The sequence below is a fragment of the Drosophila grimshawi genome, unplaced genomic scaffold, assembly GCF_018153295.1.
Source record: "Drosophila grimshawi isolate 15287-2541.00 unplaced genomic scaffold, ASM1815329v1 contig_311, whole genome shotgun sequence".
NCBI classification, from domain to species: Eukaryota; Metazoa; Arthropoda; class Insecta; order Diptera; family Drosophilidae; genus Drosophila; species Drosophila grimshawi.
In genome coordinates this window covers 24,371,413-24,386,096 of record NW_025063098.1, presented here as the reverse complement: position 1 = coordinate 24,386,096, position 14,684 = coordinate 24,371,413, and the positions used below count along the sequence as shown (strand labels likewise).

The window sequence follows — 14,684 nt, the reverse complement described above, 5'->3', positions numbered from 1 at the left end:
AAAGTGAAAAATCAGCCATGTGACCTGAAAAATGAGCAACAAACTGTGACAAAGTCTGCAGCTGAAAGGTGAGGCAAGCTTTGAGCTGCTTAAGAAATCTCATGACAGCCACACGAAGCAAACAAACAAATGGCCAACAAGAACTGAGGCAAGTCATTGACAGACTAAGAAAGTGGCCAACAAAAACCAAAAAAAAAAAAAAAGAGAAAACTATTTCGTAAGCAGTGCAAGCGAGAGAAATGTCGTCAAGAAATTGCCAAGGGATAAGCAACAAACAAGAAAGCAAAAAAAAAAAAAGAGAGAAAAAAACAAAGTCTGAAGAAAAAGTAGAAAAATTGACAGAGTGGGGAAAAAAGCAAGCAAGTTCTTGCGTCTGGGTGCTTAATTATGAAGCTTGTTAACTATTAATGAAAAAGTTGTTGTAAACCAAGCAAAAATAACTAAAATGACAAAAGTTGACAGCACTGCTGCGCCCCTTTCCCCTCCTAGGGGAGTCATAACAGCCAGATCCTTAACTCTGGAATTTGGGAAAAGCAAGAAATTAGTAAATAGAAATGGTTAGAGCAAACATTTCATAAACACCATATCAGCATTGATATAAACCAGATTCCTCAAGTATTTAAGTGTTTTTAGAGATTGTGACGTCATTGACTAGAAGCCATTAAGTGAATAAGATCAAAGGGAGAATATTTTCTACCGAAACTCTTATGTCAAAGTCTACAAACTGAATTTGTAAGTAAAAAATATATTTTTAAAGAAAACTTGAATGAAAATTGAGCAATTCTTGCCTTTAAACTGCAAATCGACAAGACATCGTACAGATTAAACATGTGTTGCTGAAGGTTGAATTTCTTTAGAATACAAGCAAATAAACAAGAAAATACTGTTCTTCAACACACAAAAAATTTGACTTCTTGTTCAGTTCAGCTGCAAAACTATTGTAATCACAACTAAACAACCAAGTCGGTACTCAACCCCCCTTTTAACACCTCCCCGTAGGAGCTCAAGTCCCAAAAGTTTAACCCCATATGCAAGGCGAATAGAAAGTCAAACTTTTAATATGGCCAACACTTGGAAACTTTGAAAGGCCAAGAGCATTTAGGGCAAAGCGAACACAGTTAAACACCTCGTCAGGGCGTAGCGAACGGAAGAGTGTGCGAGGGTGATCCTTTTTTCATGCCTTTTGGGTAACTTTAGTAAATAATTTGGCTTTAATTAACATGCTGACATCATTAAGCGCCGGAGCAAGCCAAGCAAATGGCAACAGTTTGTCAGCCAGACGCAGCAAACCATTTGTCTCGACGCCCCCGAAAAGTCAATGAGAAACAACCCTCAATACTTGGCCAATGTTGTGCTATATTGACAGGATAGAGGACAGGATTCCCCACCACCATCACACAAAAAGACAAAAAAAAAAAAAAAATACTTCTGTTGCTCTGCGCCCTCTCTCTCTCTCTCTCTCTTTCTGTGTGTGTGTGTGCTAATTAAATAGAAAAATTAGAAAAAACTACGTCGTAAATTCCATGGCAAGGCGGCGGCGTCGTCGTCATGTAATACAACACCAGGCACAACGCACTTATCACACTCCATGGGGCAGCAGCAGCAGCAGCGAGGGGAACCCCATGGTGTGAAATCATTTGACGACATTGCTCCGCATGACGCAATTAATCAAATTAAGCTGCCGGGTTCCGTTCTTATTCATTTCGAGCGCAGCCAGACGGTCGGCTGCTTGATTAGCTCCCATAAGTAGGCAATGGCCATAGGAGATGACAATCTATCCAGCAGGTTGGCAGTCTCAAATTGCTTTGCTTACAAGCCATGACCAATATCGTTTCGAATGGTGCAAATTGTTGTTAGCCTACTAATTGAGAGCATGAACATGTTGACTACACTATCAACTTGTTTGGTGTTCCAACTTACAGGCAAGTCAGTGCTGCCAACCTATTTAACAGCAACTTATGAAAAGATCTAACAGCTCACAAAAACTATACAGAGATTATTTAAAAAATATATAATAATTATATATATGCTAACATACCTGCCAATTTGTGTACTTGGCATATTAGTGCTGCCAACTTAGTTATTGTAAAATATATTGGCTTATGAAATAGTAAGTTTCAAAGACTAAACAATACAAAAGACATGCCAATTTGTGGGGGCTGCAAACTTAGTACATTAATGCAGACAACTTATTGTTGTAAAATCGAACAACTTATTAATAAGTTAAACAGTTAAAACTTTACAACTTGCTGTGAAAATAATGCTAGCAAGCCTTAAAATATACATTTTTAAAGAGCCGTCAGCTGGCTTAAAAATAGACTTTTGGTATACCCTTAAGTATCTAAAGATGCCGTTTTACTGCCCTTCAACCTAAATATATATTTTGCGCCTTTTCATTGACAACGTTGATTCTTGCTTGGTTTAAGGGTTTCTATTCTGGCTAAAATACTCAATTAAAGTAATTTTACTCTATGTTAAGTATGAAGCATACAAAATGTGCTGCCAAATTGAAAATAAAATCCTCAAATAACGCATATTGCTGCAAAAATTTTAAGTTGGCCTCAATTAAAAACACAAGTTGAAATCATCGATTTGGTTTTCTGGGCACTTTCACTGCATCATAAATTTGGCATCGTAGGCAGCTTGTAGGCGTTCAAGTGCAGTCAAGCCAGAAAAATTAAACACCAAACTTTTGGGCAGCCACAAAACTCTCGAGATCCACCAAAAACAGAGAAAAAATAATATATATATATATATATATATATATGTGTGTGTGTGTCACAAATTGCATTTTGGGGCAACGGTTCGCTGCCCACGCGGGCATGTCACAAAGACGACGAAAATGTTGCTAGGCGATTGAAAGGACGAGGGGGAGAGGAGGTAGGACGACGTCTTGGCAACGACAAATGTTTCTGTTATCAGTGAACCATAATCAGAAGTGGTGTTTTGTGGGCGGATAGATGGTAGGTGGTAGGTGGTAGGTGGTAGGGCAAGGAAGTTAGACTGTTCGCCTCACTTGACATTTGCCACCAATAAAGCCCAATTAGCGACGACCTCTGCCTGCTTGGTTTCCCCCCTCCTGAAAAACAGCAATTGGGGTCTGTCATCTTCCAAGTTTGCGGGCACGCAAATGCTAATTAGTAAGTGGCAAATAGTTGCCGGCTGGAAAAGGCGTCTCTATTAATTAATCAAACACTTGCTAACCTCTTTTGTTGTGTTCCGTGAATAATTTTACCCGAATTTTTGAATAGAGTTGCCAACTTGTCGACTGACGAGATTGTTTGGCAATTGTGTGAACTTTGAATGCAATTTTGTAGATTTAGTACAGTTCACAATTTCATTGTTCACTTTAACAACAGCGCTGCCAACTAATACAAATATGTTAAAGTATAGTGCAATTATAAAACACAGCAATTGAAAATTGATTGATTTTGGCTTTAAATATGCAAATATCAACTAATTATTATTTTAGTGACTTATGTAACAAATATGTAATTTAAACCAATTGAGAATTAGCAGCATATTTGCTACTATATTTCACAGCTGCAATTGAATTTGCGACCAAGTGGAAAGTGCGCCACGTGCCAATTTGCCACATGCCGCACAACATGTATAATTAATTATGCACACATTTCCGTGCTAATTAACGCTTAATTAATGGCAAATTCATATGACAAAAGACAGTGCAACAGCTGTTGCACGTGCCCCATCTACTCCACCGCTTTCATTGATTTAAATGCAGTTTTATGCAAATTGTTGCCCCAGGTCAACTGAGCAGATCTCAGCTAAAAAAAAAAAATAATTTTTAATTTTTTTTAAACAGATTTTGTTGCACTTTGTTGCTGCATAAAACATAAATAAATATAAATATTATGCAGTCAGCTTTTTTAAATAAAAACCATCTTAATATGATCTCAGTTACAATCTTTAATAAGATATGTAAAATGCAGTTAAGGAGTTGGCTAATATTTTATTTTTTTCAGTATTTCCCAGACGCCATAAAACCGCTCTGAGCTCCACTCCAGCTTATCTCTTCTCATTAACTTATTGCTCATTTACTTCGACAAGAAACAACAACTTAAGCCAAAGTGGAGAAGTGAAACAATCTGCAGCTCGAAATCAATTAAGCAGCAGCACTTTCCAGATCAAAGCAAATCTAATCGGCTAACACACACAAATCCACACAGGCCAAGAGTGCCCACTCTGCCACTTCCACCGTCTCCTAAGTTGAACGAAATCCCCATTGACTGATTAACACACAAATGCAGTCAAATGAAGCGAGCGAATCAAACGGAAAAGTAAATCCCGAAATTCAATTCAAAGTGCTGGCAACGGCAAGGCTGGTTACATATTAAGTAAAAGTAATCGCATACAGCTCACATTTATAATTACTTGTATTAAGTACAAGTAAAATAAGAAACAAGTAAATAGAAAAAAAAAAATAGGCGTGGCCGTCTGTTAGTTTTCGATTTTCACACTCTGCACAACACGCCCAGCGAAATGAACAAAGTTTTTCCAAGTTTCTTGCTGGCTGGCTGACTGAAGCTGTCATGTTTATTTATATATAAACTTTACAACGATTAGTTAGGATCACTGCTAAACTAAAAGAAAAACAGCCAAGTCGCATTAAAACTTAATGTTCTCAATTTGAAAGTTACACTTAGACTGAGTGAAATACAAATTTAAATTGTTTTTAAACATTTTATCACACTATTTTACATACAATATTTAAGAAACTCATTTCTCTTTTTCACATTTCTGTTAATGGTCTCACACAATTTATGCTTTTTAGCGATAATTTATGCATCTTAATTATAATTGCATTTTGCGATAAAGCAAAACTCAAAGAGCAACGCTTCTCAAGCACTTTAAAGATGCTTTTAACATAATATTGGAAAACCATATGACTCATCATTATATGATACATCATTCTTGTATACATGCAAACGACAGAGTAAAAGACGAACATGAGGCATTGGGCCATAAATATGACATATATGAAAAGCAGGCACAATAAACGCATCTGAAGAAAGAAAGCAAAAAAGAAGAAAAAATCATATATTGACGAAATTGGTTACACAAGACAAAATGCGGCAATATGCCGTCGATTCAAGTGCAACCGCCACAACACCCCCTTTCTTTCTTTCCACAAGCGGTTTCTTTCATGAATTTTTATATTTTCTGTTTTTTTTTTATTTGAATTTCGTGCATATTTCTTATTATAAATGTCGTCGATATTACCACACCAGAACACAAAAACTGAGGAATTGCATGCAAAATGGGAGTTGGTGGTGAGTTGGTGGTGGTGGCACGTATGGCATTGTTTGGCAACACAATGCAATGGCTTCAACAAGCAAATGCAATATTCATATAGTTATTTGTGTATAATGTTGCATAAAGCGGGCCAGTATTATAAAGTGTAACAACTGAGTGTTAAACATCGCTAAAATATGAAACATATTAACTTAACACGGTTTCCGCAACATCGACGTCAATCTTAGCCACAAATTATATGTGCAACATAAATGTATATAAATGAAACGAGGTGTAAATCTAGTGTAGATCTACAGCATCCGACGTCAGATGAGTTGAGTATCATGGCTACTTTTGGAAACATTTCTCCTATTTTAATAAATTTTATGTGATTTACTCTAACTAATTTTATTTTATATATAACGTTTTGTAAGCCACTATATAAATAAATGTAGACCTTTTTTAATTTAATTCCACATTTAAATCTACATTTTTTCTGTTAATGTTAAAAATGTATTTATTAAAATTACCTGATTAATGTAAAACAGGAAAAAAAGCATTTATTTTTAATTGATTTTAATGGAATATCGCGAATAATCCAACAAACAAAATTAAAATATATTTACAATATATCAATAAGTAAAGAATATCACACCTATTTCAATAAAAAAAAAAGTTATTTACATATTTAAAATTGTTTTTCGAAAAATATAAAAGTAGAAATAATAAAAAATATATGTATAAATATAGAAAATCACATATATTTCAATTACACTTCTTCTATCTTATTAAATATATGTTTCCTATAAAAAAAAAATTACAAATTTTCTCTCTACCCGTAATCTGCTCACACACACACATATGAATATTTGTACATACAAGTATACATTATATATATATATATATATATAAATTTGGGTTCTGTTTGATGCATTCCTTATGACCAATGCAATTACATATGCATTTGTGGGAAGACCCGCATGAGCAGCCAGCTAGATAGAGAGTAGCACTTTCAGCCAGTTGCACATTGAAGCTGCAACAGCTGCTCAAATGGCAAAGAAATCATTATTTATAGGCAAAAGGAATGAAAGGACCATACAGAACCACAGATCAACTGGCACACAAGTACAGAGGAGAGTGTGGAGAGTGGGGCAGAGACGAGCAGACAGGAGACGTTAAAATGAATGCAAACTGTTGCCAAGACAGACGGCATCCAGAGACCATCAATATAAATTTCAATGTGACCAAAAACATATTTGCCATTACCAACGAAGAAAAATGCTGGCAAATCCACACAATCAGAAAGGAGCAAAAGTAGCCAGAAGCCAACAGCATTTAAACTGCAATATATATATAAATATATATATATATTGTTATTATTTATATATATGTATGTGTGGATATGTATGTATATGAATATATAAATGTAATCATATAAATATATATCAGTTAAATGACAGATAATTGTACGACAGCAATTAACAATGAAATTTTCTCACAGATTTTGTGGACAAAATATTCATTTTATATTCTTAGAGCTGAGAAAACTTGAAAATCTATCACCAAATAACAAAACAAATAAAAAAAAATTAAAAATTTAGTTAAATATATAATAATAAGAAAAAAAAACTACAAACTGTGAAAAAATAGCAAACACTCAACATGATTTTATCATATTATAAACAATTTAAAAATCTCTGTATTAATATATACGATACCCTTGAAAATATTAGTGGTAAAAGGCATATTTACATATTAAATTACATAAGTATGTTTTTATAACAATTTATCCAATATAAACATTAAAAAAAAAACACATACAAAATAAGCGCAGCAAGCGCACCCCAGAGGCGAACCTGCCACAGACCATACTACAAAAGCGCAACTTTAGCTTAAAGCGTAATGACATCAGCTGCCGCCGGTGTCCTGTCCTGTTGCTATTGTTGTTGCTGTTGACTATCTTTGTGGCATACACTGACTGGCACAAGTGTCACGGGGAAAGTGGCACGAGAGTGCAGAAGAAGAAGCGAACCACAGGCCAGGCCAAAAGGCAAAAAGTGCAACGATAAAGTAAGTTGCAGCAGGCAACTTGAAACTCTGGCAAGTTAAAAGACAAAAGCGACACAAAAATTTCTGCAACACCAGCGGAAGCTGGTAGAGGCAGGAGTTGGGCAGGATCAGCATGGTGTGTGTGTGTGTGTGTGTGAAAAAACGGAAGTGAAGATTGTCCAAGACTCAACAACAGCAACAGCAAATGCAACGACTAAAGTGTGGAAATGTCAATTTGCTTTCACCATGCTCAAAACTGTGGGGGAAACTGTGGCAGGGAGTGGAAAGGGCACAAGGGGGCGTGGCAACACCGGAAGATAGCAACAGCAACAACAAACAACAAAAAGAACTGCAGCATTCTGCTGCAACAACGCAATATTGATTTTCAATTTAATGTCGAGCGACTTTTCCCTTCTTTGCCCTTAGATAAAAAGCCAAAACGACACAGAAATGTCATTACACACCAAGAAAGTGAGAAAGGAGCGCGGAGAGAGGCAAGTAGAGAGCCGTGCGGGACTCAAAAGTGGTATCGGTTTGAGAGCCACTGTGAAATTGGACAGCTAAAGCTTAAAAGCAATTTTGCGGCTAATAAATCCGATTTCCGTTCTGTTTCGAAATAAATTGCATGCGAAGAGGACTCTTTGTTTTTTTTTTTTTACCCATCTTTTCTGCGCAGGATGGGGATTGGATTTGGGTTTATTTTCCGGAAATGGCTCTGGAGGGACATCAGGCAATAGGGCGGCTAGCAGATGCTTTTTAGCCGGATGTGGTAAATTAGCAGCTGCAGTGTCCACTCCAAATGAAAAACAGCAACTAACAACAACTAACCGCAACAGAACACACGCACACACACACACACCAACACACATGACCTCATTTTGTTGAATTTACAGCTAAGAGTGCTACTGCTGCTCTCAAGTGATGCACAGATACCCTGTATAATTACAGTTGCCATTAGCTGGCAGTAAAATTGGCGATTTTGCGAAACAACAATCGCTGCTATATGCAGCTCGTGAGAATTATATATATAAAAACATATAGAGCCATATTTTAATGCACAGCTACAAAGGATAACTTTCTCTATTTTTCCAATAATAATAAGCATCATTTATTGATCACAATGAAAGCCACATTACAATATATATACATATATCAGTCTAATCGAAACACTGATTATTGATTATTTAATATGGTAGTCCGATGTAGTACTAAAAGTTTTGATTTGTATACCTTAAAACTAAATCAAAACTGAATTTTCAATAGATCTGTATTAAAACAGTTGTCATTCGATGTAGGTAGCATTATACACACTGTAAAACTCTCATCAGAAGTTAAAAGTTCTTGTGCAGTGAGGCTTTAAATTAAAAGACTACTTTGGGCAAAAGTTTCTTTCGACTCGGCGCTTACTGATGATCAAAAATATATATAATTTAAGAAAATAATATGTATTTACAATTATCTAATGCAACAGAATAAATGACGCAGACACAGCAACGACAATCGTAGGATTTAACAATTATAAGGTTATTTGCTCATAGGAATGTATTTCTGACTCACCTGTACATCAAAATTTTGCTGTTGTTGCTGCTGCTGTTGCTGCTGTTGTTGCAAAAGGTTGCCCGAGGATTCCATGTGATTGGGTCCGCCTGCCTGTGCACCCTGATGATTCAACATCGGTGACTGCAAGTCAAATGTGGAATACTGAGAACAATGCTTGTCAAACTGGTGTGCTACATTTAATGCTGCTGCTGGTCTCACCTGTGCGGCCATTGGCATTCCGGCACCAACTCCATTCATCATCTGCGGCTGCATTTGACTCATCTGTGCAGCCATCTGGTGATGCGCATAGGCGGCAGCGGCGCCGCCATTTCCACCTCCTCCGCCTCCGACGGAATTGTTGCCACCAACGCCGCCGCCGCCCATTGAACCAGCGGCGCCCATGCCCACGTGACCCTGGCCATGATCCATAAGCATGTGATTGAAGTGGGGCATTTGTGGGAAACCGCCATGATGTGTTTGGTCCAGCAGTGTGGGTGGGCGTGGCAGTGTCTCCTCAGCGGGCGATGGCTGACGGGAGCCGGGAGTGCGGCTGCAATTCGAGAAAAAAAAAAACGTGGAATTAAAAAAGAAACAGTCCACTACCAAATGTAGAATAATTAGAGCAAACTAAGAGCATCCATGAATACAGTTGCAGATGTACTGTAGACCCAATTGAATCGTTTATATTTGAAAATATACAAGTTGTGGTAACACTGGGGCATTTCAGCGGAATCCACAAATACCGTTGTAATTGCACTGTAGAACTCATTGCCTAAAACAGTTTGACAACAGCTACACATCCTTGCCCACCATTACAGTCGTTAAAGGTATCTATAGTTTTACAACAATTGTACCACATGCTTAGCCCAGACACACTCAAAAACTACAACCTAGTCGTGACACGCTCCAATATGGTACTAAAAAACACTTTTAGTACTCGACTCTCAAACTTGTAGGGCAATTATTTAGAGATTGCATAAAAACAATTATAAACAAATTTATCAAAACTAATTGGCAATTAAAAATAAATTTGCGCTTTTGGCCCCAATTGGTATATTGTACCGTTTACAGTTTGTTAATCGTTGACACTGACTAGTCGTCCACTATTTGGAAACAAAAGACTTAAGCAACAAACTTGTTGCGACTAATTAAATGCAGTGTGGGGGGAAGAGGGTCTCTATGACGTCAGCAAAAAAAAAAATTCTACCGCCAAACGGCAGCTGACGACTGCCATTAAATTAATCTGAATAAGCAACAAGTTTATTTATACAGCCGGCGCTTCAAATGTAAATTCAAATGAATAACAATAAATAATAATTCTGTGGAAATATGTGTGTATATTTGTTCATACGTTTCATTCATAGCGCGTGCTTGCGCACGCTCCCCATAGCTCTGCAACCTGGCTAGCAGTGGCCATAAAACTGTATGTGAGTTTGTATGTATTATGTATGGTGCCATCTCGCTCTAACATGCAGTCAACACAAATTGGCTATAATTTAACTGTCGGGTCATTAACACCAAACACAGCAGCAGCAGCAGTAGCAGCAGCACCAGCAGCAGCAGAAACAATAACAGCAACTGCAGTGACCGCGCAACTGTAATGAGTGTGACTAATTCAAAGACAATGAAATCAGCGTATGCAATTCTTCTCAAACTGTAACGGACCTTGAAAGCTTAGCACGTGGCTCATAATTTAACCGAAACTTAACCAAATTGGATGAGGTTTTTGATTTTGCTTATCATTTAATTTTTTAATTCACTTAATATTGCCAAACATATGTTTTTTTTTTTATTTTATTCATTTGTTCATGAGATTGACGTTAAAAGATCTGTAGATATATCATCGCTTGACATCATTTTTGCCAAAAGACATTAACCAAACCTGATGCCAAATGGCAATTTAATAACGGCTTTCAATTGTAGTAATTATTTTAAGATGTAAAAAGAGCTCTTGGGGAAAATTGGTTACGAACTACACACTTAAAACATTTCAGATATTCTCTGTACATTTTCCATTATCTGGTCGATTACAATAAATGGCTGTTGGTCTCCAGTTCAAACATTTCAACTATTCCTTCTAAATTTTTGACTATCAGGGAAGGAGCAATATCATTTTGGAATAATTTTCGGTTATTGAAATTTATTTTCATTCTTAATCTACTCATTAAATTGATGACTCAATTCAAACTACAACCTTAAATTTTCCGTCTTTTCCTATTCTCTTCTTCAAAACTGAAAAACGTCAAGTTTGGATTTTAGTTATGCAATGTTGCATAAAACTTAAAAGGGGCTAATGAGAACAGTTTCCTGCCCCAAAAACCACAAAAACCATCTAATATCAAAGTGACAGTCAGAATTTGTGCGAGGTCAGTTCCATTGGCAATATGCCCATGTAAGTCCGATTCTAGCCAAGAATCTCGTATTCTAATCTTTAATGCTTATGTAATGGCCACAAACAACACAAAGAAACGAATAAACTATTTTCACTTTCAAAGTAAAAAGAAAGTGCGCTGCCCAAAAGTAGATAAAAAGGTCAGACGGCAAGTTGACCAAGTTAACAGCAGACAGACAGACAGACAGACAAAGCAGAGGTGGCAACGACAACAACAACAACTGCTGGCCGATCCATCCCCGCTGGCCAAGTCCCCGCTGAGAGTAGGTCGACAGCTGCTCTGATGTAGTAACTGAAACCTCAAGCAACAACAATAAAAATAAAAAAAAATTAACAGCTTGAAACTCGAACTCAAATACTAGCCCAAAGTTGGCCGTTTTCGTTAGTTGCCTCAATTGAAGCCGGCCGTTTGAATTTTCGCAACTAAATTTCATTACACACGACACACACAAAACGTGAGCACAAAAAAAATTACACAAAAAAAAAAACGAAATAACAAAAAAGTGGTACACAAAAAAAAAAAAAAAAAAAAGAAACCTGCCGCAACAAACAAAAACGCTTAACCGAAAACTAATCGAACAAAATGCTATAGAAAAACTGTTTAATAAAATCGATCTTGTTTTTTTTTTTGCGTTTCAGGCCTGACTCACTGTTTTTGTTGTTGTTATTGTTGTTGATTACTTACATCATAACAGTTATTACGTTTGGCATTGAAACACGTTTTGGCTTCGCCGACACCGGCAATGAAATCGCAACAACAACATTTGAAAGAGAAAACCGGCAAAACAGAGCAACAATAAGAACAACAACAGCAACAACAACAACAACAATAATGTTAAAGACTGGTTTTTATTTTTGGTTTGGTTTTCAATTGCTCTGAGAAACTATAAAAGGCCTGCAATTTTTGACAGTGCGTGTTGTAAGAGCCTATTTAAAAACGTTTTTGCTTTTTTAATGTGCATACGAAATGCAAAAAATTAAAGAAAAAGGCAAAGCAAACCAATTGAATTAAGAGAGAATAGCAGATAGAGAAAGAAATAAGGTAGTAGAAAAATGAAAAGATTGAGAAACCAAATAGGACAGTTAGATAAAAATGGATAACGACAAAGAGAGGGAACAGATGCATGAAACAAAATATTTTATTGACATCTAAACTCATATTCCTATGACTATAAATATGTAATAACTACAAAGAATGACTATCTTAGGCATGCCGAAGATGGCATACCCTGTAGATCGGAGTGAATCTATATATACATATATATATATACATATATATATATACATATATATATATACATATATATTGTTTAAAAGTTTCTTATGGTTTAATGTTTACGTCCCTCCATGTTTTTTTTTCTTATTATAAATTCTTCTGTTTTAAAGAATCCATTGCACATTTTTGCATAACGTCAATATACCCATCCCTTTAGCCATTTTTAATGGTTTTGGGGGGTATATAAATAACCACCATAAACATTCTTTCTTGAAAGCCAAAACTCGAAAGTTCTTTCGACTTTCAAGCGCATTTAGAAAGTGCTGCCGAAAAATACTCGTAAGACCAAACTCTGGCCATAAAACACTTGACAAACTGAATCATCTTTCAATATGCGAGTGCTACAAAAAGAGAGGAATGGAAAAAAAATGACAGCGAACCAAGCAGCAGGCATAAAGAAATAAATTCACAAAATGTGGGCCAAGTGGGCAGCTTTTGACAAAGTGGGTGTGTGTGTGTGTGTGTCTGAGATTGTGTGTGTGCCTCAACGGATGTCAACACAGAGTTTGATAAAAAAAAAAAATAATCTAAAGCTGCATTGTATCTCTGTGGGTAGAGCTAATGATATCCACGTCTAAGCGACATTTTAATTATAACTGACGTTTAAAGTAAAAAAAAGTAGAGAAAAAAGTAAAATAATTAGTGGGTTTTAATAAACCCGATATCTGCCAAATTAATGAGATAAAATGTAACAATAAATTACAAGAATTCATATTTAAATGGAAAACGAACGCAAGTCTCAAAAAAATAGAAATAGAAAACCAAAATTCTGAAAGAGCTCCACTTGACATGTGCCCCTGCCTGTCATAAATCGAAGCAACTAACTGACACACAACTCCAGAAGTCTACGTTACTACCCCGTCGCTCTTAGCACTGTTCGACGACAAGACAAGAACTTGTCAACGGGTGGACCTTGAAGAAACCAGTTTGAGCAATGGAATAGGCATTCTAATGTCAATGCCATTGCCCAGACTTGAACTAGACACATAGAAAGAAAGAGAGAGAGAGAGAAAGAGATAGAGAGAGAGAGAGACAGAGACAGAGACAAACATACGGACAGACAAAAGTTGATCAGTGTTCACCATTCGCTGTCTACTCACTTGAATCCCTTGTCATCGTCAATGCCATTGACGACTCCGTTTGTGTTTGGTACCTGGTCGTCCTTCTTAAGGCCGTTTGTATCAAACGGAGAATTTGCCTTTTCCTTATCATCGTGTGACTGCAAACATAAACAAGCCATGTTATCTGTGCATAAGCTGGGAATCAACCAATAAACTCACCTTATCATTATCGTCAAATTTCAAGTTGCGCATACGCGGCTCCAAACTGGATAGGGGACTCTCCTTGTTAGTAGGTGAGCCGCCCAGAACATATTCAACCATCTTAACGCATGTCGAATCGCGGGGACTATTCAAAGCAAGAACAAAATCGGTTAATATGTGAAATATCCCTCAACTTTCATACTTATTTATCATCATTAACTATTATAGTATTATCATAGGTTAATCGATAACTTTTAACTGTGTACCTTAGATAATTACGTATCAGATCTGTAGACTTGTAGACAAAACTCACCTCAAGATGCCCGCATTGCCGCTGTTGGATGTATCTGAAGCGCCACCATGTGGATAACCACGTGGCCGGGGAGGTGCCAATATATTCTCGCCCTGTGTAGACCATGTATGATCCTTCCAAACGGACGAGTGATCGCCAACGCCGGGTATCTGCAGGGGATTCAATGGGCCGCCAGTATTGCCGGAGGCGCCGCTTTTACCATCCGATTTCTCCCACAACTTCTTCGCAGTCGATGTGGTAATCTGTAATATGTATAAAGAAAAGAATCCACATAAGTCCAAGTCCCATCAAAATTTGCTGTGGTATAAACTAATCAGATGGCGAAGAACAGCCTAACAAAGTTTTTCATCTGCGCGTTTTGCAATTGAATTATTAACAACATCAATAATTTACCGCACAAGCTGACTTCCTTTCATTTTCCTTCCCTTTCTGCACTGCCCCCTCCATCTTCCGTCATCCGGCCAAGGACAGGCGTCCAGTCAGTTTCCTGCTGCACTAAACGGAAAACTTTTGCTGAACTTTTGCTGCTAATCCCACTGAGTCGAGTCAACTACGAGCATTGCAAGCTTTTATCATCGTCGACAATTTATGTCGCCCTTT

At 37.0% G+C, this 14,684-nt stretch overlaps 1 protein-coding gene across 1 annotated transcript in view; it reads right to left on the bottom strand.

Moving 5' to 3' along the window:
• Window positions 1-8,826: 8,826 nt before the first annotated feature.
• The window catches only part of LOC6568156 (maternal protein pumilio), a 29,196-nt gene continuing 23,338 nt past the window's right edge, over window positions 8,827-14,684 (bottom strand). Inside the window, exons 3-7 of the mRNA XM_001994564.2 lie at window positions 14,085-14,326; window positions 13,790-13,916; window positions 13,610-13,728; window positions 9,061-9,391; window positions 8,827-8,982 (exon numbers count right to left, since the gene is read on the bottom strand). Coding sequence (XP_001994600.1) covers window positions 8,827-8,982; window positions 9,061-9,391; window positions 13,610-13,728; window positions 13,790-13,916; window positions 14,085-14,326 — 975 coding nt within the window. The remainder of the gene's footprint in view (window positions 8,983-9,060; window positions 9,392-13,609; window positions 13,729-13,789; window positions 13,917-14,084; window positions 14,327-14,684) is intronic.